General features: G+C 42.5%; 1 protein-coding gene across 6 annotated transcripts in view; it reads left to right on the top strand.

Moving 5' to 3' along the window:
* Positions 1-23,653, top strand: part of ATP2B2 (ATPase plasma membrane Ca2+ transporting 2) — a 1,183,685-nt gene that overhangs the window by 1,130,993 nt on the left and 29,039 nt on the right. For all 6 annotated transcript variants that reach the window (XM_059716030.1, XM_059716027.1, XM_059716026.1 and 3 more), the window contains 2 exons: positions 8,703-8,810; positions 15,429-15,611. In XM_059716030.1, coding sequence (XP_059572013.1) covers positions 8,703-8,810; positions 15,429-15,611 — 291 coding nt within the window. The remainder of the gene's footprint in view (positions 1-8,702; positions 8,811-15,428; positions 15,612-23,653) is intronic.

Raw genomic sequence — 23,653 nt, 5'->3', positions numbered from 1 at the left:
GCCCCCCATCCCAGCTTCCATCCCTGCCTTGCCTCACGTCAGGGAGAAGCCGCTGCCTGCCCCAGTGAGGTTCCACCGGCTCCAGGACAGTGCTCTGCTCCCCAGCCCTGATTCCACATGCCTCCTTGCTCCCTGAGGTGATGTTGGAGAGCGGAGCAGTGTCCTGGAGCTGGTGGAGCCTCACTGGGGCAGGCAGTGGCTGCTCCCCAAGGTGAGGCAAGGCAGGGATGGCCTTGAAAATGCTGTGCATGGTGAGGCAAGGCAGGGATGGCCTTGAAAATGCTGTGCGTGGCCACACTTTCAGTTGTGTGTGGCCATGCACACTCGCACCTTAGAGAGAAGCTTGGTCACATTCAGAACCCTACTTCTGCTGCCATACAGGCACCCTGGCTACCACCACCATGAGGGAATTGCTCTGACATGAGCAGTATGAGCCCCCTGCTCAGGCTATCCCACTGGCACTGCTACAGAGACAGAAAACTCACCAAGCCTCTCACTACCCTGCCCCAGGGATCCTCATCACAGTGTGACAGGGAGCCATCTTAGGAGTGAGTCTCATCTTCAGCCCGCCCATCTGTCTAGGGCAGTCTGCGTTGTTTTTCCTGCCACAACTTGTACTAAACTAGATGTTGAATGTGGGAGGCTGCCCATTTAATGCCCTGATGCCTAGGACATTATACACGGCTCTGAAACTTCCCTATACCATGTCCTATGCCTCGCAGATAGCATCCAAAATACTAGGCTCCACTGGCCCAAACTACCCACTATTTCTACACTCTCTTCATCTCTGACCCAAAACTCAGTCTCAAAATGTCTGAGGGCTTACTGGAGTCTTAACTCCTCTGCCCCCTCACTGGGGCTGCTCTACCACCTTCTCACTGGGACACCCAAACGCACGCCCCCTCACTCATCTAGCAACTTGTGGGGCTGACCTGTACGCAGCCCTTCAAGTTGCCCTTACAGGCCTACTCTGCACAGCCTAAACTTCAGTTGATTCCTCTGCCCCTTTGCTGAGGCCACTCTACAGTTGGGACCGGCTCTCAGGAAGAGACAGATGGGCAGAAGTCCGTCATGTCCCTGAGTGCCATAGACCCTCAGCGGACCCCCAGGCAGACCCCCAAGACCCCAAACCCCCACAAGGAGCCAGGAGGTAAGTGGGGGACTGCAGCAGGTAGACAGAGAATGGTGGGAGACAGCTGAGTGGACCTGAGGAGGGTCATGCTCCCCTGGCCCCTACTTAGCCCAGGTACCAGGGACCCATGCGACCAGAGCCCAGTGCACAAGTTAACACAGGAGTTTGTGCGGGAGGGTGCACCGAGGGGCCACTAGTGGGTTCTCTGCCCTGAGTTGCCCCAGGGCAGAGATGCATGGCACTCCCCATGACCGCTGCACCACTGAGCAACTGAAGCCCCCCACACCATGGGACAGCCGCCACACTCCCCAGTACTGGAACTCGGGTAAAGGTGACAAGGAATCAGCCCTCCCCCACCCCTTCCATGGAAACCTGGGGACCCAGGGAATCCCCTAGCTGCTTGAGAAACTGGGAAGCCAGGGGACTCTAACTGGGATGCCAGGAAATCCACCTGTAGGCAGCTACTTGAGCCTGTCTGCCAGGCCACAGCATCAGCAGCAGCTGCTGAAAAGGGCCATGTGGGGATAATCATCATACCCACCTGGTCTTCTACTCAATAAAACACCTAAGGAGCTATGAGTACAGGGCCCACACTTGTGGGATGTGCTTACTGGTGAACATTCTGGAGGGCCAAATGAGGGAACTCCAGGAGGAGGTGAGCAGACTGCAAACCACCAGGGACCTGTCAGACCCTGCACATGGAGAATGATGCCACAGAGTTCACGCAGATGAGTGTGCTTCAGCAAGTTGCCCTTAATGATGGAGGGTGAAAATTGGTCACGTCAGGTCCAAAGCCACAATGTGTGTCAGCTGCTCCACCGATAGCCCTACACAACAACTATGCAGCCCTGACACCATAATTGGATGAGGCATCTGTGTCCTCTGCACCAAGAACAAGAGAGAACCATCCCCTTCCCCACTGAAGAAGCAACAAAGGGTGATTGTTGTGGAAGACTCCGTGTTGTGAGGAACAGAAGGTGCCATCTGTCATCCAGACCCCCTTGCACAAGAGACCTTCTCCCTCCCAGGAGCTAGGATCCGAGATGTAACAGAGAGGATCCCAAAGCTGGTCTGCCCTATGGAACATTACCCCATGCTCCTTGTCCACGTGGACGCAAATGACACAGGAAGAAACAACCCCAGGAGAATCATGGACAACTACAAGACAATGGGGGTGAAGCTCAAGGAATTAGGAGCACAAATGGTCTTCTCCTCAGTTCTCCCTGTTAGAGGTCATGGCTGTCAGAGGGGGGAAATGCATTGAAGAAGTCAACCAAAGTCTTTAGAGGTGGTGTCACTGAGTTGGTTTTGGATTCTTCGACCTTGGTATGCAGTTCAATGGCACTAGTCTGCATGCAAGAGATAGTATCCACCTCACGGGCAGAGAGAAGAAGCTCTTCCCCATGAGAATTGCAGACTTGGGCTTTAAACTACACAAGCCCAGGGGAGCAGGGGCAGATTCCACTGCTAGGCATAAATCCTCTGGCCAAGATTACCCAGTGGAGGGTACTCACATAGGGGACATCCAGATTATCACCAATGACCTGAGACACTTGCAGAGGGACAGAAAAACTCGTATGAGTAGAGGTGAACTCAGCTGTCTTTATGGGAATGCCAGAAGCATGGGCAATAAACACTATGAACTGGCAATCCTTCTGGCTGATGAGGAATTTGACATTATTAGGTTGACGGATACTTGGTGGGACAATACATATGAATGGGCAGTGGATATTGAGGGCTATATGCTCTACAGGAAGGACCAGGTTGGGAAGACTGGTGAACAGGTAGCCCTCTCAGTGAAAGAGCAGTACCCTTCCCTGCAGGTTACATTTTATTGCACAGGGAAGTCCCTTGAGACCCTCTGGGTCAAGGTATGAGGGGGCTCGGGAGAAAGGGACCGGATGGTGGGAATCTACTATAGCCCTTCCTACCAAGAATAGGAGAGTGCCCAGGCATTCTACAGAGAACTGACTGATGCATCCAGCACAAAGGACTCGATTGTCATGGGACATCTACCCTGACATCTATTGGAAAGACCATTCAGCCAGCTCCAGCAGGTCAACCAACTTCTTGGCAACTTTAGACAACCTGTTCTTGTTACAGCCTGTGGAGGGGCTGACTAGAGATAAAACCACTCTGGACTTGGTGCTGACCAAAAGGTAAAAAATGGTAGGTGACCTGAAGATTGGAGGTACTCTGGGTGATAGTGATCATGAGTTGATTAGATTCACCATCCACCATTAGGGTGGGAATTCTACCAGCAGAACAGAAGTCCTTGACTTCAGAAAGGCAGACTTTGGTAAACTCAGGAGTCTAGTGACTGGATGACTTGGGAGTTCAGAAATGGTGGCATTTCCTTAATGAGGTAATTCTCACTGCTGAAAAAGAGGCTATCCCCACATGGGAAAGGAAGGAAAGGAGCTAAGAGCTAAGAGACCTGCCTGGCTCAACAGGGACATCAGGGAACTTCTTAAAAAGAAATAAGAAGCATACAGGCAATGGAAAAATGGTTTTCTGCAGGTATGAGGAAAGGAAGGCAAAGGCATGCATGGAGATAAAGCTGACAACTGAAGTAAAAGACAACAAAAAGTCCTTCTATAGATACACAGGGAGCAAGAAGAAATCAAGCTCCACTGTGAGTCCCCTACTGAGCCTATAGTTGATCCCTGCAAAAAGGTTGAGCTCCTTAATTCTTACTTCACATCAGTATTCTTGAAACCAGGTGTGAACTCGTCACCTGTCCAGCAACCTAGAGAATACAGTGATGATAGTAGTCCATAAACAGGTGAAGGTACTCTTAGAGCATTTGGATGTTTTCAAGTTGGTTGGGCCAGATCGGCTGCACCCGAGAGTCCTGAAAGAATTGGCCTGACTCATAGTGGTGCCTCTGGCAAAGCTGTTCAAAGAGTCATGCAATTAGAAGTGGTCCTGAATGGCTGGAAGAAGGCAAACGTGGTGCCCATCTTTAAGAAAGGGAAGAGAGATGACCCTGCAAACTAAAGGCTGCTCAGTCTGACTTTGATCCTGGGAAAAATCTTTGAAAAAAAAAAAAATCATCAGGGAAACCATCAACCACAAGCTCATAACTGGTGGAGCACTGAGAAACAACCAGCATGGCTTTGTTGAGGGGAGGTCATGTCTAACAACCCTGGTGTCCTTTTATGACCAGGTAACTAACCAGCTGGACATGGGGCATGAGGTGGACATCATTTACCTAGATGTCAGCAAGGTTCCCATTAGATTCTCTCAGTTAAGCTAGAGGGTACTGGCCTAGACCAGGCTACAGTGAGATGGGTTGGCAACGGTCTCAGTGGCCGATCCCAGTGAGTTGTAACTGATGGGGTGGCCTCCTCCTGGAGGGCCGTCTCCAGTGGTGTCCCCCAGGGATCAGTGCTTAGGCCTATATTCTTTAACATCTTTATCAATGACCTGGATGAGGGAGTGGGGAGTGCAATCATTAAGTTTGTGGATGACACCAAGCTGTGGGGAAATGCAGGCACATCTGAGGGCAGGGCAAGTATCCAGGATAACCTTGACAGGTTGGTCCTATGGGCAGATGCAATCAGATGAGGCTCAGTAGGGGTAAGTGCCGGATCCTTCATCTGGATAGGAAGAACCTTCAGAGTGCTGGTCCACTGGCTGGCATTACATCTGAAAGGGACCTGGGGTTGACAATCGACCAAAGAATGAATATGAGTCATCAGTGTGATGAAATCACCAGCAGAGCAAATATAACTCTGGTGTGCATCAGCCAATGTGTTGCCAATAGACCCAAAGAGGCACTCCTCCCCCTCTATTTGGCATTGGTGAGGCCACAGCTGGACTACTGTGTCCAGTTCTGGGCACCACACTTCAAGATGGATGGATAAGCTCAAAAGAGTACAGAGAAGGGGCAATCCACATGATCAGGGGCCTGGGGGACAGGTCATATGAGGAGAGACTGTGGGAACTGGGCTTGTTCAGTCTGAGTAAAAAAAGAACTGATAGGAGACTTGCTAGCTGCCTACAAGTATCTCAGGGGTGACCACTAGGGGAGCAGATCTCAGAAAGGCACCCTTTGGAAGGACAAGGTCCAATGGGCACAAGCTAGTTGAGGAAAAATTTGGACTAGACATAAGGAAAAATTTCTTTTCTATAAGGGTAACTAGAATCTGGAACACACACCCAGCAGAGGTGGTGCAGTTCCCATCCCTGGAGGTGTTCAAGAGGAGGCTGGACAAGCAACTCATGGAGCTTGTTTGAACCCAATTACTTCCTGCCCATGGCAGGGGACCAGACTCAATAAACTTACAGGTCCCATCCGGTCCTTCTATTCTGTGATTCAATGATTCAGACCCCTGTACTGGGGTTCTGGGGTTTTACACCCCATGGACTCAGGTGTCCATAGACATGCCTAGCCCTACTGCTTGTCCATATCCTGGGTTACCCATATACAGGGGGATGGGGCTTTAAGACACCCCTTATTCACTGGGGAGGCAATTGGCATATCATTTTCTAGGGAACACCCTGCCACAAGCAGATCCACAATATCATCTTACCCCAGCAGGGTGAAATTTTTGGTAATGCCACAAGACCAGGAGCCTCCTGCCCTTACCTCCAAGATGTTATGAGCAGCAGCTCCAGCTAGGCAATGTTCTTTCTATACCTGCAGCCAGCAAACTACTGGCTCTCCTGCTCAGGCCTGCTCTTATTGCCAGCAGCTGAGTTCTCTTCCCCAATCAGGCAATCCCCTGCTGGCCATGTGACTCCTGATTGGGGAGTGCTGTCACCTGCAGGCTGTTCTGTTGCTAGCTCTGCGCCCTTAAAGTGGCAGGCACCAAAGGTGCTCTGCTACACACAGCAGCCAGAGCAAAGGGAGCAGTGGTAACTGGGTGGGAATCTGATGGCCACATATTAACCTCCTCAGGCCAGATGCAGCCCATAGGCTCCCAGCTGGACAGCCCTGACCTTAGTAAATGTGATAAATGGGACCTAGACTACCCATTTAAATTGTTGACACTTACACTATTATAGCTATTGACGATTCATCTTCCTATGCAGACATCCTATAAACCACAATATCAGAAGGGAATTAAAGTTTGTGTTTAGAAATTTGAATAAATTAGATCAGAACTGCACACATTAGAAAAGCCATGTATATATGATTTATTTGGCTACAGTCATCTGGTGGGATTCAGGTGTCATGTTTGCCACAAAATTAGTGTGTGTCTTATACCCATATCAACATTTCTATTTTATAATTACCCTGTGAATTATTTTTGTGCAAAGAAACTTTATGAATTGTCACCAATTTAGTCCACTGGTATGGTGTTTAGATTAACTGACTACCCATTCCCACATTACTGTTCTATGTTCACATCAGTCATTAGTAAGATGCTGTTAAAAAGAGAAGATAAATTAAGAAAAATATTTAAGAAAAAAAAAATTGAATTAACATCACATTATCCAGAATTGATCAGTAATTGCATTTAAAATGTTTCAATTGATATTTGCTTATGTGTACATATCTGATACATTTTAATAACTGATACAGTTTTTTTCTATAAATGAATGCATTCTATATTAATCTGTTATTTTAATGACATTTAGATTGCTGACAGTTGTTCATTTGAAGGTGGAATGGGAAAGCTCTTTCCACACATGCATGGCAGGTGGCACAATTGTAGGATCAGGGATCAGATCTGAATTGTGCTATATTGCTGGTGCAAGGGGATCTTGGGATTGTGATCCCAGGAACCCCCTTATATCCTCCTGCATGAGCAAGTTGAAATCTGGGTGCTCAGCAATCAGCAGATCATCATCTGACTCTGGAGATCCATGATCAGCTGATTGGGACCACCCTAGAATTTGATCCCAAGAGTAGTCCCAATCAGCTGACTGTTAGTACTGCCACAGAGCATTAGGTCACAGTGGTCCTGATCTGCTGTCAACTGGCAGGGACTGAACCAGTATTCGACCCTGGTGTGGTCCTTGCCAACCAACAATTGTTTGCCATTTGCAAACCTGGTGTGGTCTACCCTGCCACATTCTATTTAAGGCCCCATAGAAGCCAGCCACAAAGTTATTACACATATCTCTGTAATAACTTTGTTGCTGGTTTTCTGGTTTATTGCACTGTTAATATCCTGAACATGTATGTGACTGATTTACATTTTGTACAGACAGAAGTGAATAATTTCTCCTGGTCTGGTCACAGAAAGCAGTTTCCCAAGTACATGGATGCAAACAGCTTTAAAAATGGTCAGTCGGGTGAAAATCTGACCCCTCATTACATAAGGTATCAGATGAAGAAATTTCAAAATAGAGCAACTGCTATAACTTCTGTCTGCACTGCCTGCCAGCCTGTCACTGTTTTCAGAATAGGAAGGGGGAAAGGGAGCAGAGGAAGTTTGGTCTGGGTGTTTTTTATCCCCTGGTAGAGGGTGGGGTGGGTGTATTGGAAACCCCCCACCTTAAGGTGAGGGGGGGCTCCAATTCACCCACCCCACCCTCCAGCTGGGGTGAAAAACTCCCAGACTGAACTTCCTCTGCTCCATTTTGCCCCACCCATTCTGAAAAAGGGACAGGCTGGGGAAGAAAAGTCCATTGCTGGGGGAAAGCAGCTGCAGGCTCACCCCCACCCTCCCTGGAACCAGCAGTGAACTTTTGTTTGGTCCAGGACATCATTGTAACTCAGAATGCTTCCTGCAAAGCATTCTCAGTTACAGGAAGTTGCTGCACTTCTTTCTGCCACCTTTAAGATGCAATAAACTGGTTAATCAATTAATCCTGGCTTTGGTGTATTGTTTGCCTGGGGCCTTAATATAAAACATAATGGCAATGGAAGAAGATGTTTAACACTCAATAAAAATCTCTTGTTCCAAATACATTCCAACATAAAATAATGCTTTGCCTTTAGGTCCCATTCAAGACTCATCAGTTCGTGAGTTCAGAGTTTAAATGACACTATGTTGGATTTTTAGTTCTGAGAAACTTCAGCCTCTACTAATCACAATAGGGGGTGGGTGGTCAGCACTTTTGAAAATAAGACCTAAGGTATTTTGAATGGATCACCCAAATCAGTCTGCCTTCACCTAAGGACTTGTAGGATAGCAAGTAGAAGATTGGGATCAGAATGTAGTTTTCCTGACTTTCAGACATGTTCAGGACACTACGCAACTGAGTATGCTTAGAGCAGAGGTTCTCAGCCTGTTTAGATTAGAGGCATGCTTGGAAAATGCCATTGTTTAGTTTTCATTCCCCTTTGAGTATAGAAAAATAAGAGCAATTCTTTTGTTGCAGAGAACTCAGACCACAACAGGTCAAATTGTTTTAACACCATGGATTCCTATTTGAAAACTGTAGTTTTATCTCATGAATCATGTTTGTATGCCAAACAGGGCTGACATTGTGTGGAACCCTTCAATCTCAGGGCACCCCAAGATGCCATGTGGCACACTGATTGCCAATCACTGTCTTAGGGCATGCTTAACTGTTCCACTAGCAATGTATTTGCTCAATCAAATTGAGATATAACACATCTTTAAAGGAAAGATAATATGTTTCCCCTCCTCCCATTTTTCCTCTGCAGATAGTAATTGTGCAGTTTGGTGGGAAGCCTTTCAGCTGTTCTCCTCTGGAGCTTGACCAGTGGATGTGGTGTATATTTATTGGATTAGGAGAACTTGTCTGGGGTCAGGTAAGTGCTACTTGATAATATGTGGATTTCTACTTACCTTATTGTATTATTACTAACTGATAAGGTCTGAATTGGGAAACATTAACTTACAAGTAACCATTTGCAATCATGTGTACAGAAGTGTCCCCAAGATGATCTCTCACACTGAATCATATATAGTATACACTGGAGCTGAGAAATACTTTTAACTATTAAAATAAAAGTGTTAAAACTATTGTGTTATTTCTCCATTAAGGTAAGTTACATTTTTAAGGTAACTTTTAGGGGGTTTTTTTCTTAAGCAGTACACAGAAACTCAATGACCAAGTTCTTCAGTGACTACATTTGTTTGCAAAAGATACTGTATTCATAGCTCTTAGAATTATAGCCCTCTAGCTATGGAATAGGTCCATTAGGGGCAGATATATTATATACTTCCAACTGTTGCCTCAGCCTATATGACTGGAGACTGTTCTGCAATGATGAGCTGGAAGCAAATGGAAGGGTAGTTAAGTGTCCATGCTTAGCCACTCATTTTCTATTCTGAGCTTGCTAGCAATAGTGAAATTTTAATATCAATTACTTCTTAGGACATGGGTGTTGGTTATAGCCATGTTGGGCTAAAGACCTAGGCAGACAAGGTTCTTTGTGTAAATGTGAAATTTTTTGTTAGACCAACTAAGGAGATGGAAAATTTGTTTTTACAAGCTTTCAGGCACAGATACCCTTCCTTTTCTAATTGGAGTGCATTCAGAACAGCTGATGATTTTTTATGCAATTTAATTTAGGTGCCAATAATAAGATCTTCTGCAACCTTTGGCACCAAAAGTTAATAGAAGTGTATGTGGATGAGTGCAGCAATCATCTTTAATTAACAGAAGTAAGTAAAACATAGTATTAGCTGTCTGGAAGAGACAATATAGATAATACTCAAAACAGGTATTATCCTGAAGCAAATGTGTAATGTAACTTGCATAATGTAAAGCCACCAATCTACATCATTTTCAGGAGTGATGAATAGTATTTGAAGAAGAACCCAAAGGGTTTTCTTTTTCGTAATAGGCTGAGTTTCTCAAGGAGAGCCTCTTGCCCCATATAATCTCTACCATGCTGGTTGGGGTGCTTTCCTAAACTGTGGGCCTGAAGGGTTCAGTTGCCTCATCCCATAATAACGGATATAATAGTCAAAGCACTGGGCTGCAGAGTCAGGCATTCCATTATGCTTCTTCTTCCTGACCCTGTTAAGCTTTCATAATTAGCAACATAATGGCAGATCATCCTGCTCCAGGTAAAAAGCAAACTACAAAACCATAGAATCAAGCTACTACCAACTCAGACCTTTCCTTAGGGCCCTATGGAAATTACATGCCTCTTGGCCTAAGAAGAGCAGGGAAGCAACTTGACTGTGGGCCCAACCTGTAGCCTGGAGATTTGGACCCCTTTTCTGGGGAAGGTAGGTGATGTGGGCTTGAATCCCATTGAGGGTTCCCTGGTTTCTCACTTCTTTGCTTGTTGTTTTATATCCCCTCTAGTTACTCACCCAGGTGGTGGGTTTGATGGTACTTTCACCCTGAGGGGATTGACAAGTGAACTTCTCACCCTCTCAGAAGAGTGTCTAAATCATGAAGCAAGAAGGTGGATAGATTTTTGCATTTTACATTCAACAGTCACTGAGTAAAACAAAAAAAAATTCCCCCCAAAATACTAAACCCACCAAGCATCCTGGGAACAGCATTCTGGCCTTCCAACTCTCATGCACACATTCAAACCACTTGGTTGCACAGCCAGGCTCTCACTGGTGCTCTTTTTTGCTGAATTCCTGAAGTGCAACATGGACCAGCTACAAGAGGGGGGCCACCTGCCTGCTCCAGTGCAGAATGTGTCCAGGTGCTTGGGGCACTGACCTGAGAGGTAGTAGTTGTATTTTTGGACTCCTTTGTCCAAGAACTCACTATGCACTATTTGCATAAGCACTCAAGCTAAAAAGTAGCAACCACCTGAGAAAGCACATTAGAATGACAAACACTAGGCTCTGAAGGGAAATCTTAAAGCATTAGGCTTAAGAGTCAGGCTGCTCTTTCTGTTCCCTTTCTGACTCGTGTCTTGCACTCCTTGTTTTGGAGTAGAGGTATCAAAGTTGACTGGCCCCCAAGGCTGTATCCAAACTGCCAGGAGCCTCATAGGCTGGATGTATATCCAGTAGCAGCAGCAGGGCAAGCAGTAGTGGTGTGGTAAGCAGTGGTGGGAGCACAGTTAACACAGCTGTGTTAGTACATATCCTCAATCATTCCCAGGAATTTGGTGGTAGCCCCCACAAGAAGCCTTATGTGCCAGGTGAAACAGTGCCACAGCCGGATCTGGCCCGTAGGCAGGATTTTTGACACTCCAGGTTTAAAGCATTACATTTTCTTACGTATCCAGGTTGTAGCTGTATTAGTCTAGAGGCAAAAGGATTCAGAACTCATGGAACTCACACCAACTAGATTTTTGCAAAAAAAAATCTCTTAGGCAACTCACCCAGGTAGAAAGGACCTGCACTTAATGATCTTTCAAACCTAAGTGGATTCAAAACTACACCTCACACCTCTCAGAATAGTACCCTGCCCTTCACGGTAGGGGCTTGTCTGATCTTGTGTTTTACATTAAATAGATTACAGCATTTGAGGAGAACTCTTCTACTTCTTTCCTGGTCTCATGAATCTTGTATTTCTGTCAGTACAACAGGACCGCTTCAAAAGGAATGGTGGGAAATTCCATCACCAAGCCCAGCTGATAGTTTGGTGGTTATTGCATGTATGGAGGAATCTGTGGTTCAGTTAACAGCAGTGACCTATGAAGGGATTCAGTGTGTAGGTGTTCAAACTAAGAGTTGCAATGGGATCTGTCTCAAGATGTCTCTCAGGTTCTCTACCTACTATCAGTCCTAAGGGCCTTAGCCTGTCCCAAGTCAACCATATAGTGCCCTTGCCAATCACCCACTGGGGCCTCCCTACTCCCTTTAAACCCAACCCATGTCTCACAGCTATTTTGCCCAAGTCACAACCAAAAGATGAGCTAAAAATGAAATTGCCAACTCCTTTCAGGGTAAATATGCAACACAAACAAAAACCTTACTGCTAGCTGGTTATCCAACACCAGCTGCTCAGGGCTACCTTATTGTCTGCAGACCTCCCTCAGGGAGAGGCCCTCCTAGCCCTGATCTGGGCCAGACTGACTCCTCAATCCAGGATCCAGGCTTATATGGCTCCTATGCTCCACCCAGTTTGATCACCTGAGGTCTCATTCTCATAATATGACACAAGAGTTCTCCTAGTAATCAATAGGTGTGCAACCCTGCACTATGCAACCTGCATCCTGCTCAGTTACAGGGGTTTGTGGTCTTTGTTACAGACTTTCAATTCCTCTGGAGAGTGCAGCACGTGGCATGATGACCTGGCCCTTACCTGCCAGATGGGAGCCACTCTGCTACTCTGGTATCAGCATTTATGGCAATATAAGAGTGGCTAAAATTATTCAAAACAAAATTATTCATATTTTTAGGAACATGCTAAAGAAGGACATTTTACCTTGAAAGCTGCTAAGTGTTATTCTATTATATTTGACAACACCAAAATATTAGTAAGTAAGAGAAGATGACCATGAGAGTTAGATTGGTTTCTGGAAAAGAAGGAACAGTGGCAGGAGAAGATCATATTACAATCAAAGAACATTTAATTGATTTTTACAACATGATGAATCTTACTTGCACTGGAATGACACAAGCTGTTCTCAGACAGTAACAAGTGTGAATCTCAATCACTGATTTGGGAAGTCAAGACTATAACAATGGGGCAAATAAGAAAGGCAAACACTGAGTAGTTTTAAGAATTTAGGACCTTAATGAGGTTTTGGGATTTGTCCCATGCAATGCATATCTTTAGATCTCACACTCAGTAATGCCATTGGATGTTGCATGTAAATACAGTGGGGGGTTTTATGTTGTTCAAAGTATTTACCCTTTTTTGTGGTGTTCTATTGAAATGTAAGGCACCATCACATGACCAGCCTGATATCAGAACCCATAATTGAAATGAGATGGCAAGGCTGAACTGATGCACTTTGTGTATTTCAGAACCTAGGTTCAGAAAACTATACACACAGTTCCAAGTTCAGGCCTCAAGGGACACACAGGAAAAGAAATGCAAAGTATACCAAATAGCTGACTCCCAAAATTTCCATCTAATATTTTTTTGTACAGCCTCACTATTTGAAAATAAAAGGCTTTAAGAAACTGAAGAAGATTTCAAATGACCAACAGATCAGCTAACAGCCTCAAAGAATGTTCTTAGTAAAGGAACTTTGATGAGGGATTTGCAGTAGTTTTGACTGAAGAGCTGAAAACCAAAGCTTGCTTTTCATAACCAAAACAAATTATAGTATGGAGCTAAAGAGCAAGTTTGTGTTAATGATGTAAGAGATTAATTGTTAACTAATCCAGAAAAGAAATATGAAGCCGTTTTTGTATTGTTTTGGATAAAGTTGTGTAGTCACTTGAAGAAAGACGTGGAGAGTGCCATAAGGTGTTTGTATTTTTAGACTCCTAGATACCTAAATGTCCTACAAAAGATTATAAACAGCAATGCATTGTTTTAAGCAGAGCATTAGATGATAGGCAGCCTAGTGATGAGTCATTCTCTCATGTAAATATCCTGGGGATTTGCACTGAACCTCACATTCTTGGCAGGCAGCACAAACCTGGAACCTATTCAATTACTGCACAAGAAAAAAATTAACTGTTGTCCTTGCTTCCAGATGTAGCCATCACACTAAAGATTTTATTATTCTTGACTGCATCTCTTGGAAGTGGAGAATACAGCTTTTAAAGCTTAAATTGATACGACCTATTTGTTTCTACGAGAGCTTAGTCTAAGTGGGTGTGTCTACACAATACACTTTACTGTACAGTAGACTAATCTACTGCACAGTAAAGCATCTCCACCTGCACATGTGTGGCATTTACTGTGCAGTAAATTAGTCTACTGTGTGGTTGATTACTACCTGTAGATACAGGTAATAGATTAGCCATGCAGTAGCTACTTTGCAGTATCACACATGTAAATGCTGACTGGGAGACAGATGCTCCTAGAGCCTCACAGCTCTCTCGGCCCTGTGCACATCGGGACCAGCCCCCCAACTGTCACCTGGGGGAGCCTGGAGCTGATTCAGGGGGGCAGAACCTGGCTGATTCAGAGGGGCAGAGCAGGGAAGGAGCAGCCTTGGACCAGGATGCTGCCATTGTGGGCAAATGTGTACCTAGCAGGGCACACATATAGACATGTTCCCAGGCACAGTTTATTTCACCTTATTTTACTGTGCAGTAACCTTACTGAGCATTAATTGCATGTGTAGATACACCCAGTTAGTAGATCTTGCTATAATATCAGTTCAGAACCACATTGTGGAGAGCATTAATCTGAAACATGTCATCCAGTTCACATGTATTTAAGCAAGAAAACTGAATTAACCAAAAATAAGACCTACTAGTCCAAATCTGTCCATCAGTTAGTGGGGAAAAAGCTTTAGAGTACTAGCTGCGTGTTTAAGTTCTTTACTTTTTGCTTCATGCTTGCATTATCATCAATAAACAATAATGAATTCTAATTCTCTCAGCATTTGGGGGAGGGGAAAGGTAGGTGGGGACAGGATAAGGAATTTAACGTCTTAGCACAGTGCCCTAATCGCCGCATCACAGGTCAATCATTAACCATTTCCCTCCAGTGCTCCTTTACAAGCTGTCTTTCTGGACACCACCAAGAGAGGGAGATGTGAAACAAATAAGGCCATATTTATTTTACAAATGTGGCTAAGTGAAACAGATGCTGGTAGGGAAGGGAGCTGGACCTGGGTTCTAGTCTGGAGATTTCCTTCCAGTGGGGAAGTAACTTTCCAAGTGCATGACTCTCTATCCATCTTAACTAATGACTATTATACTCTAGGGGTAAATGGTTCAACTTCAAATGAAGAGCTGGTGGAAGGAGCGGATTTGTAGTGCTATGGTTTGACTTGTGTTGGAAAGTCAGAGTGATGGATATTCAAACCCTTCTAGGTCAGCCAGTCTTAGGGTCTCTGGTTTTGTGTTCTCACCATGGAGCTAAAATCTTTCTTTTTCCTGGACTTAAATTCATGCACATACATACCCAGCCAATGTTTGGCTCATGTTTGTGCATGCTTAGAGGCGGGGCCAAAGTCAACCTAGAAAACTGGAATTTTAGGCACACAAAAATAAATAGAATTCCTCCATTGGTGTTAATTTCAAATTTCACTGAATAATTACATTCTGACTATTTACATTCTTGCTATAGTTTGTTAGGGAGGTACTATTCCTTTCCTAGTCCTACATCTACTGCATAGTTGCATATTGTTAAACAGTTGCTATGTTTTGCTTGAAATGGCTGCTAAGAAATGGTGCAAGAAATTAATTCTGTCTATATTTTACATATCAATAAATATATATGGCACTCTGGACTGGAAAAAGTTGTATGAATGTAAAGCACTATCATCAACATGTTTCTCCTAGCATTCTAGATGGGTTACAAGCCTTACAGGAAAAACCTGGAATAACGTTGACATTTTTAGTACCTTCTTATACTGTGTTTTCAGGTCATTGCAACCATCCCAACGAGTAGGCTAAAGTTTTTAAAGGAAGCAGGGAGGCTCACTGAAAAAGAGGAAGTCCCTGAAGAAGAGCTGAATGAAGATGTAGAAGAAATTGACCATGCGGAAAGAGAACTTCGACGTGGACAAATTCTCTGGTTCAGAGGCCTGAACAGAATCCAAACCCAGGTATGTTACAAAGACTGGTATGGAACTTCTGCAAAACCATATGTTTAATTTTCCATTCTGACAAGATAATGCCATAAGCTAAAGCCACTTCCATTATGCATATGATGGGAAGAAAGATGTTTCTTACATTGCACTTAAGTTTTCAAGCTACAAACATGGTAAAATGGCCATGAGGAATTTAAAAAATATTAGTTGCAAAATAGTTATATATGTATAAAAATTGACACCCATGTATGGCTTTTGCTGAGAAACTACTTTGAACTGGTATGAATTTTTTTACTTACTCCTATAACAGCTGACATAGAGCATCCCTATGTTATGCTACTTAACAGTACTTTATTAATGCTTTTTAAAACATGTCATTTTATTCTGCTAGAAAGTGCAAAGCTTCCATTTCCTCATACCTTTTTGGCTCCTTTCTGCAATAAGGCAACTGAAGATTAAATTTGATTTCATAAAAATCTGCTCTGTAGAATCCTTAATATTAGTGCAGTCTGATATGTATTTTAACAGAAACAACTGGTTTGTCTCTCAGGTGATGACAAGTTTGATCCCAAATTTATTTTAAGTAACAAGTTAACCATCCACCATAATATTGTTGGGGGTTTTTACTGTTATTTATGGGTTTTATATATTCTTCATACTGTATATTTTCAACATTTTACTGAATATGCAAAAATATATGCAGAAATTACTTTTGTATCCAGAGGAAGGAAATTGCGATTACAACATCACAAATGTGTGAAATACATCTGTTTACTAAAAGCCATGGCAGTAAGTAAATAACATTTGTCTAAGGCAGAACTCAAATTTCTTCCTTCCAATGTGCTTTGCCACAATAAAATATCATTTTAGACTCATACTCTCAACAAGGTTGAGCCTTTGTGCTAACTTGGAGAAAGAGGGCAGCTTTGTACAATTAGATATGCAATCCCCATGACATCAGATTTACGCAGTGCTTTAAAAAGAAACGATATGAAGAATTAAGAGTTCTTTTTCCCAAAGAGTTTTTAAATGAAATTTTCTTCTCAGAAACTTTTGTTGTGCTTTTTTAATTTTGCACATTTGTTTTACATTAAAACACAAAGTATCTTCTCCCTTTTCCATTTTAAACATTGGCACATTTTCTGTAAAAAAAAATACATAGGTATATGTCTTAAGATAAGGAGGTGCAAGGAATAATGTTTTTGTTGTCATCAGTTCTTCTTGGTGATACCTTTGTGTTGCTATTAAAAATCAGGAGAAAAGACAGCAACTGCTGCTACATTAAGGATTTGGGTAAATCTGCCAAGGCAAATAAATACAGATTCTGGCTCTGGGACTCTGTGACCTGGGTACATTGACTAAAGAGCGCTCATCAAAAGAGAAAATTTACTTTAAGGCCGCTTGATACAAGGGTTACAGTCACGTGTTCAGGTAAAGGCTTCCTAAGTTATTTTCTAAATTGCATTATTTTTTCCTGGTGACTGTAGGAGGAGTGTTGTCTGTTGGCATTTCTATCGGGATGTCTATCTGGTTGTGGTGAGTGTAAAAAACAACAAAAATTGCAGATTATACCCTTTTAGTTCCACCTCTAGTTTGAGCGGTATCTTTTTGTTCTTCTTTACATTTTTATCTTCTTAATCCACAGATAAATTATCCTTCTTGTTTGCTATTTAAAAATAAACATTAATTATATTTTCTTGCTAACATCCATCTACTTAGTTTCTTTTCTACTGCTAGTTGTAGAAGTATGTTTGGTAGGATATACAGTTTCCTTTCCTACCAGTAGGTTTCTGTGATTTCCCCCCCCACCTTGTTTTGTTCATTCAGTGTCTTCTTTTCTTCCTCCATTTCACATCTGTGGAATGATATTAGAAAAAGGAAAAGGGCCAGCAGATACAGAAAGAGTACAAAATGCAATTACCAGATAACCACTGGCAAGCGTACCTTTATGCACACAACTTAGCAGATTGGTACAAGAACTACTGTGGACTGTGGTACTTAGAGTTCGGTGCATTTTGATGCACCAAATGTTGTAGGCCATCCTAATGAATTCATATACTTCTACTACATTTCTTAGGGTGTCTGTACACAAGTGTAGAAGCTGCTGCAATGCACTGTAATTAATTGATGAATTGAGTCTGCTGGAGTGTGGCAATTACCACATTCCAGCACCCTCCTGTCTCCTGTATCAGCATCCCCATGCTTAAAAATAATGGCAGGGGTGCTTAAACTAAAGCTCATCAAATGAGCTTTAGTTTAAGTACCCCCAGCACCATTTTAAAGCATGGGGATGCCGATACATGAGACACTGTAGCAATTTAATTAGAGTGGCTCTTGGAGTCACTCTAATTAAAGCAATGCCCCCTTCTCGCCCAAAAGCCCTGGAGTATGTGTAAAAGTGCCCTTAGAAGAGTTGAAGGAAGAAGATCTAGCATCCTTGTGAAACTGGAGGATTTTCAAGAATCCTATGATGTCTAATGACCTTCTGGAGATGCAGAAGAAGAAGATACAGCATCCATTCCCTTTTTATATATACAGGGGATGGCAGTGATATCAGGAATAGGGTATATAATCTGTCACAAGTAGATTGTTCATTCCAATCTGGATCATATTCCATCAGTTTCCACAGTTCTGTTTTAGGTGAAAGAATATTTTTGTAACTTTCTGTCCAGTCCTTACTGGGCAGGTAGCCACATCATCCAACATAATCTTAATGGCTGCTTGGAAACATTAAAGAAACAATAACAAAACTATGTTTTACCAGAAGCAGCAGCTTGTTACTTGGACCTGGTTCTGCGGTGTCTGCATAGATCAGGTGTTTCAGCAGGGCTTTTTGACACTTTTACCTAAAGCTGATTCATAGTTTCATAATTTCATAGTAGCTAGGGTCAGGAGGGACCTGAACAGATCATCTAGCCTGATCCCCTGCCACCGGCAGGAATGAATGCTGAGTTCACAAGACCCCAGACAGGTGATCTTCCAACCTCCTCTTGAATTTGCCCAAGGTAGGGGTGAGGACCACTTCCCTGGGAAGTTGGTTCCAGATTTGGGCCACCCTAACTGTAAAATATTGCTTTCTGGTCTCCAACCTAAACCTATTCTCCATCAGCTTATGACCATTGTTCCTTGTCACCCCAGGTGGTGCTGGGGAGAAAAGAGCTCTGCCTATTTGCTGTTGATCCCCCCTGATGAGCTTGTAGGCAGCCACCAGGTCCCCCCTCAGCCGCCTCTTGCTGAGGCTGAACAGGTTCAGGTCCTTCAATCTCTCCTCATAGGGCCTGTCCTGCTGCCCTCTCACCACGCGGGTGGCCCTCCTCTGAACCATCTCCACACTGGACACATCCCTTTTGCAGTGCGGTGCCCAGTACTGGATGCAGTACTCCAACTGCAGCCTGACCAATGTTGCATAGAGGGGGAGTATCACCTCTGTGGACCGGCTTGAGATGCACCTTTGGATGCATGACAAGGTATGGCTGGCCTTGCTGGCTGCGGTCTGGCATTGGCGGCTCATGTTCATCTTGGAGTCAATAATGACTCAGAGATCCCTTTCCGCCTCTGTGCTTTCAAGAAGGGAACTCCCCAGCCTGTATGTATGCTGTGGATTCCTTCTCCCAAGCTGCAGCACCCTGCATTTGTCTACACTGAACCCCATCCTATTCTCATCTGCCCACTTTTGTAGTCTGTCTAAATCTAGTTGCAGCCTCTCTCTCCCTTCAAGTGTGTCCACCTCGCCCCACATCTTAGTGTCATCAGCAAACTTGGACAGTGTGCTTTCCACCCCCTCGTCCAAGTTGCTGATGAAGATGTTAAACAGTGCGGGCCCAAGGACCGAGCCCTGGGGTACCCCACTGCTCACATCTCGCCAGGTTGTTTACAACCCATCCACCACTAGTCTCTGGGTGCGCCCCATCAGCCAATTTTTTACCCATCCAACTGTGCAGGCATCAATGCCGTAGTCACTTAATTTATTGATGAGGATGGGGTGAGAGACAGCTATTCAATCAGCTACTAAATAAAAGCACCAAAACAGCCCCACTAAATCACCAGATCTATATAGACTTTGAGTGAACTGGGTTCAACTAAAATGCTGCCTCTTCTGGGCATGTGCTGGGCTCAGCACAGGAGCATAACAAGTTTAAAGTGAAGCACTGCTTTTTTTGTGTGTGTGCAAGCAACCAGAGTCATAATATGGTTCAACAAGCAGCCACAATTTTTTCTCAGACATCTTGAAGTTCTCTCATTTGCATTGTCCCAGTGAATATTCATCAAAACTAATATTAGAGATATTAAAGACTTCATTAATCAGAGGTTTCTTAAACTGAAAATAGAGCATTCAAATCTGGACAACAGAGAAAGGATTTTACCATTGATTTCTTATGCTCCAAAGTCAGGGATTTCTATTTCATGCTGTTCTTGAAAAGACATCAAAGTTTACGTTTTAAAAGAAAGTTGAAGGAAGAATCTTACTACGTGAAAAATTCTGGCTATATGCTCTTAATCTTGTTGTCTTTACTTATGTCCACTAACCTTGTTAGCCTTTGTGAAGGTATAATTATCTGTGGCTGAAGACATTTTCTTATTTAGATAGTTTATGACTACCAGGTAGGTTCTCACAACTGATCTATCATAGCTATCTAAGTTTCATAAAGGAAGTCATAGTGATATGAAATTCTATAAAAAGCTCGTACATTTCTTTCATCTTTATTTTTTCAGCATTTTCCCTCAATATATTCAGAATATTCTAATTCTAGTAATGATGATGTTAAAGTTAGACTGACTCGGCAGCAGAAGCAGCAGAAATGACCTCATCAAAGTTAAAATAATTTGTCTTCAGACAAGTTGCTTTCAAAGTAAATAACCCAGATAACATCAAAAAACAAAACAGTGCCAAGTTTTTCTGTAATTTTTTCACATTTGATGTTGGACAAAATTTTGAGTCTGAGGTTTTGAAAAAATCATATGTTGTTCAGATTCCAAAAGTGAAAATCCGAAACCTTTTGGGAAGTTGTAGAAATAGAAAAGTAGGGTTGCAAGGGACTGAAGGAGGTCATCTAGTCTAGTCCCCTGCTCAAGGCAAGATCATCCCAATATAAGATATTTTAGACAAGTTGACAAATACCATAGAGATTGCCATAGGAAAAATAAATAAATATACAAAATGTTAACTGCAACCACAACTTTCAGGTTAGCAGGAAGTCTCTGCTTTGAGTTAAGAGTAGAAAAACTATGGAAAAAGCTAGGCTGACACTGGTTGATGACATTATAGATATACAACTAAGAATGAAGGAGCTTTACTGCTTTCTTCATTACGTTATTATTCCCTTGCTTTCTCTGTGTTTATGTGACTCCTAGGGCCAATGAAAACCTAGTAGCATGAAAATAAAAGTTTTCAAATGGGTTTTAAATTAGTCAAAATACGTTTTCAGAACGTTCATTCAGGGCTTTTTATACAAAATGTGTCCTAGGAATTAAAAAGAATGAAAGAATTAAATGAGGCAAAATTAAACTTTTCGTTTGTCTCACGCATTTCTGTGTATTTTGACATGTAAACAGTACATGTTTCAAGGAATTATGTGAAAAATTGCAAAAGCCTTTTGTGTAAGAGGCATGGTCAGCGATGGTAGAGAAGATACCTTGGCTGCGTCCAAATGAGTGCAGCTGTACAGTATGTGATGTCACAGATTTGTCTGCAGTGCCACATACCACACATTCAGCTTTTCTCCATGCTGCAAGGGAGCAGCTTAAGTCCAGTTAAAAAATAAAATAAAATTGTAAGCATATGCTGCCAAAATGAAACATCTACCTAAAACCCTGCAATCATTATACTTAATGATGGTTTTAATTTTCTTGATGAAGATTAACTAGTTGTAAACATTTAAATATAACTAAAATCTGATTTATTTGTCATAGGACTCTTACAGAGGGGAGAAGTCCAGGTCTTTCTACCTCCTTCATAATATCATTTTTACTAATTGTGTGAACCTAAAAAAAAAGCTTTTTTGAATTTAATTTTTAAAAGAGAATGGATACAAACTGGATACAAAATTTAAAAAAAAACACAAAAGGGATAATTTACAATATTTAAAATAATCATCAATTACACGCTGTTCCTGGCTTCCTGTGATCAGAGAACTGACAAAGAATGTCTTGCATTTGAAAGCTTGTCTAATTTTATCCCAGTTACATAGCTGGTCTAATAAAAGATACCACCCTAAGAAATCCTTGCCTTTTAAATCAGTTACCTGACGTTATGATTTTTCCTCTATCTTAGGGTTGAAAGCCTAATTAAAATGGAGTGACAACAATTATTTCGAACCTACCTTTTACTTAATGTTTTTCAATGAGGCTTATACATTACATTTTACTAATTTTTTAAAAATCACAGTTGCTCTAGTAACATCAACTTTTTATTCTCTGAGTAAATACCTTGATTTAAAATGTACTCACTTTTTTACAGTAACTTTCTCTTCTTGCTTGGCTACTTTTTCCTCTGGGCCAAATTCTTCCATGGTCCACATTTCAAATAATTCCACCTGACTTCAGGCATAATTCAGCAATATTCATTCAGCCTTGGACATTATGCAGAGCTTGTCATCTGCCTGCCTATAGTCCATGAATGAAGATCTGTATTTAGTCACTTCTAAGAAAGAACAGATTTTATATCTGTAATTCTTGTTCTCTCAAGATAATATTAAATACAGATCTTCCCTAGTCTTTCCACTTTCACTTATCCTGGAGATCTTTCCAGCTCATTGTAAATAGCTTTAACAATATCTGAAGGCTTAGGATTTATCATCTATATCACCCACGATGGTGCGCCGCGCTTAGTGCTCTCAGTATGGGGTTTTGAAACCTTTTTGAATTCTCTCTTTTGAAGAGTGCTCTATGTCCTTGTGTCAGAACATGAAAAACCAGGGTCTATGATCACAGACATCTTCAGAGATTAAACCTTGTAGGTAAGTAATTCAATGTATCTTCATGTGTAATCTATTTTTCTTGAGTCATACTGATTCTACATGACAATATATACAGTTGCTAACAAATCACCTATAACTCTCTTCCACATAGCAGTTAGTGTGATGACAGAATCTCTAACTGTAGTTTTTGTATTCAGTAAATATTTCTTTGGATTAAACCAGCAAGGCTGAAGGTGGGACACTGGTGAGTGGGCACTTGAGTGTCTCCATATACACTGTCCAGGCTTTTGCACCCTGGAGAAGTCACTCCAGCTTCCCTTTGTCTTTCAAGTGAAGATTACGTTCAGAGAGCTGATGTCTCACTTAGCATAATTCTATTGTCTCATGAGACAGACAGATGCCTACTACTACTAAACATTCCAGAATGTGCCTCTGAAGGAAATATGATTTTCATAATTTTATAACACCTTTGTTTGTGTTTAATTAACGTGGCATGTTAAGGAGCCAATGGGAAATTTTAAAAGATTAAATTCATGTTAATATGTGCCTTACTTAAATTCATGTAAGAAAACAGTGAACCAGTGATCAGATCAACTGTTTAGTATTTGCATATAAAATACTTCAATGGAAAGTGTTCTGCATTTATAATGCCAAGACTTTCCACCGAAAACCTTTACTCCTTTTACTTTCACTTCTTACAGATTTTTTTTGGTTTTGTTTTGTTTTGTTTTGGTTTTTTCTATGAGAATATTCTGCATAGAGACATACAGGCTAAGTACAGACAATGCACTTAAAGCATGCAAAAAGCGCTTTACAGCTGTAGCAAACCTGAAGTTCATATCACATAAAGCACTTTAAAAATTGCAGATCCTGCTCTAAGTTAACCCTAAGTGGATGTGTACTAACCTAAAGTGCTTTCTGTTAGAGCACTTTATTGAATATCTGTGCCAGATTCCATTGAGGGATAACTTAGAGCACAATTGCTGCCATCCCAGGCAATATTGCATAGGGCTGCTGTAGCCTCAGGCAGAGCTCATTTGCTTTGCTCAAGTGCCAGACTGGCCCTGCCCCCTTGTCTTTCTCTGACCTGAATCAGTGACAGCCTCTGATCCCAGCCCCACAAGCAGCCTGGCTGTGTCC

The sequence above is a fragment of the Alligator mississippiensis genome, chromosome 12 (genome assembly GCF_030867095.1).
Source record: "Alligator mississippiensis isolate rAllMis1 chromosome 12, rAllMis1, whole genome shotgun sequence".
NCBI classification, from domain to species: domain Eukaryota; kingdom Metazoa; phylum Chordata; order Crocodylia; family Alligatoridae; genus Alligator; species Alligator mississippiensis.
The sequence above is the reverse complement of the archived record's forward strand: the minus strand, read 5'-3'. Positions and strand labels throughout refer to the sequence as shown.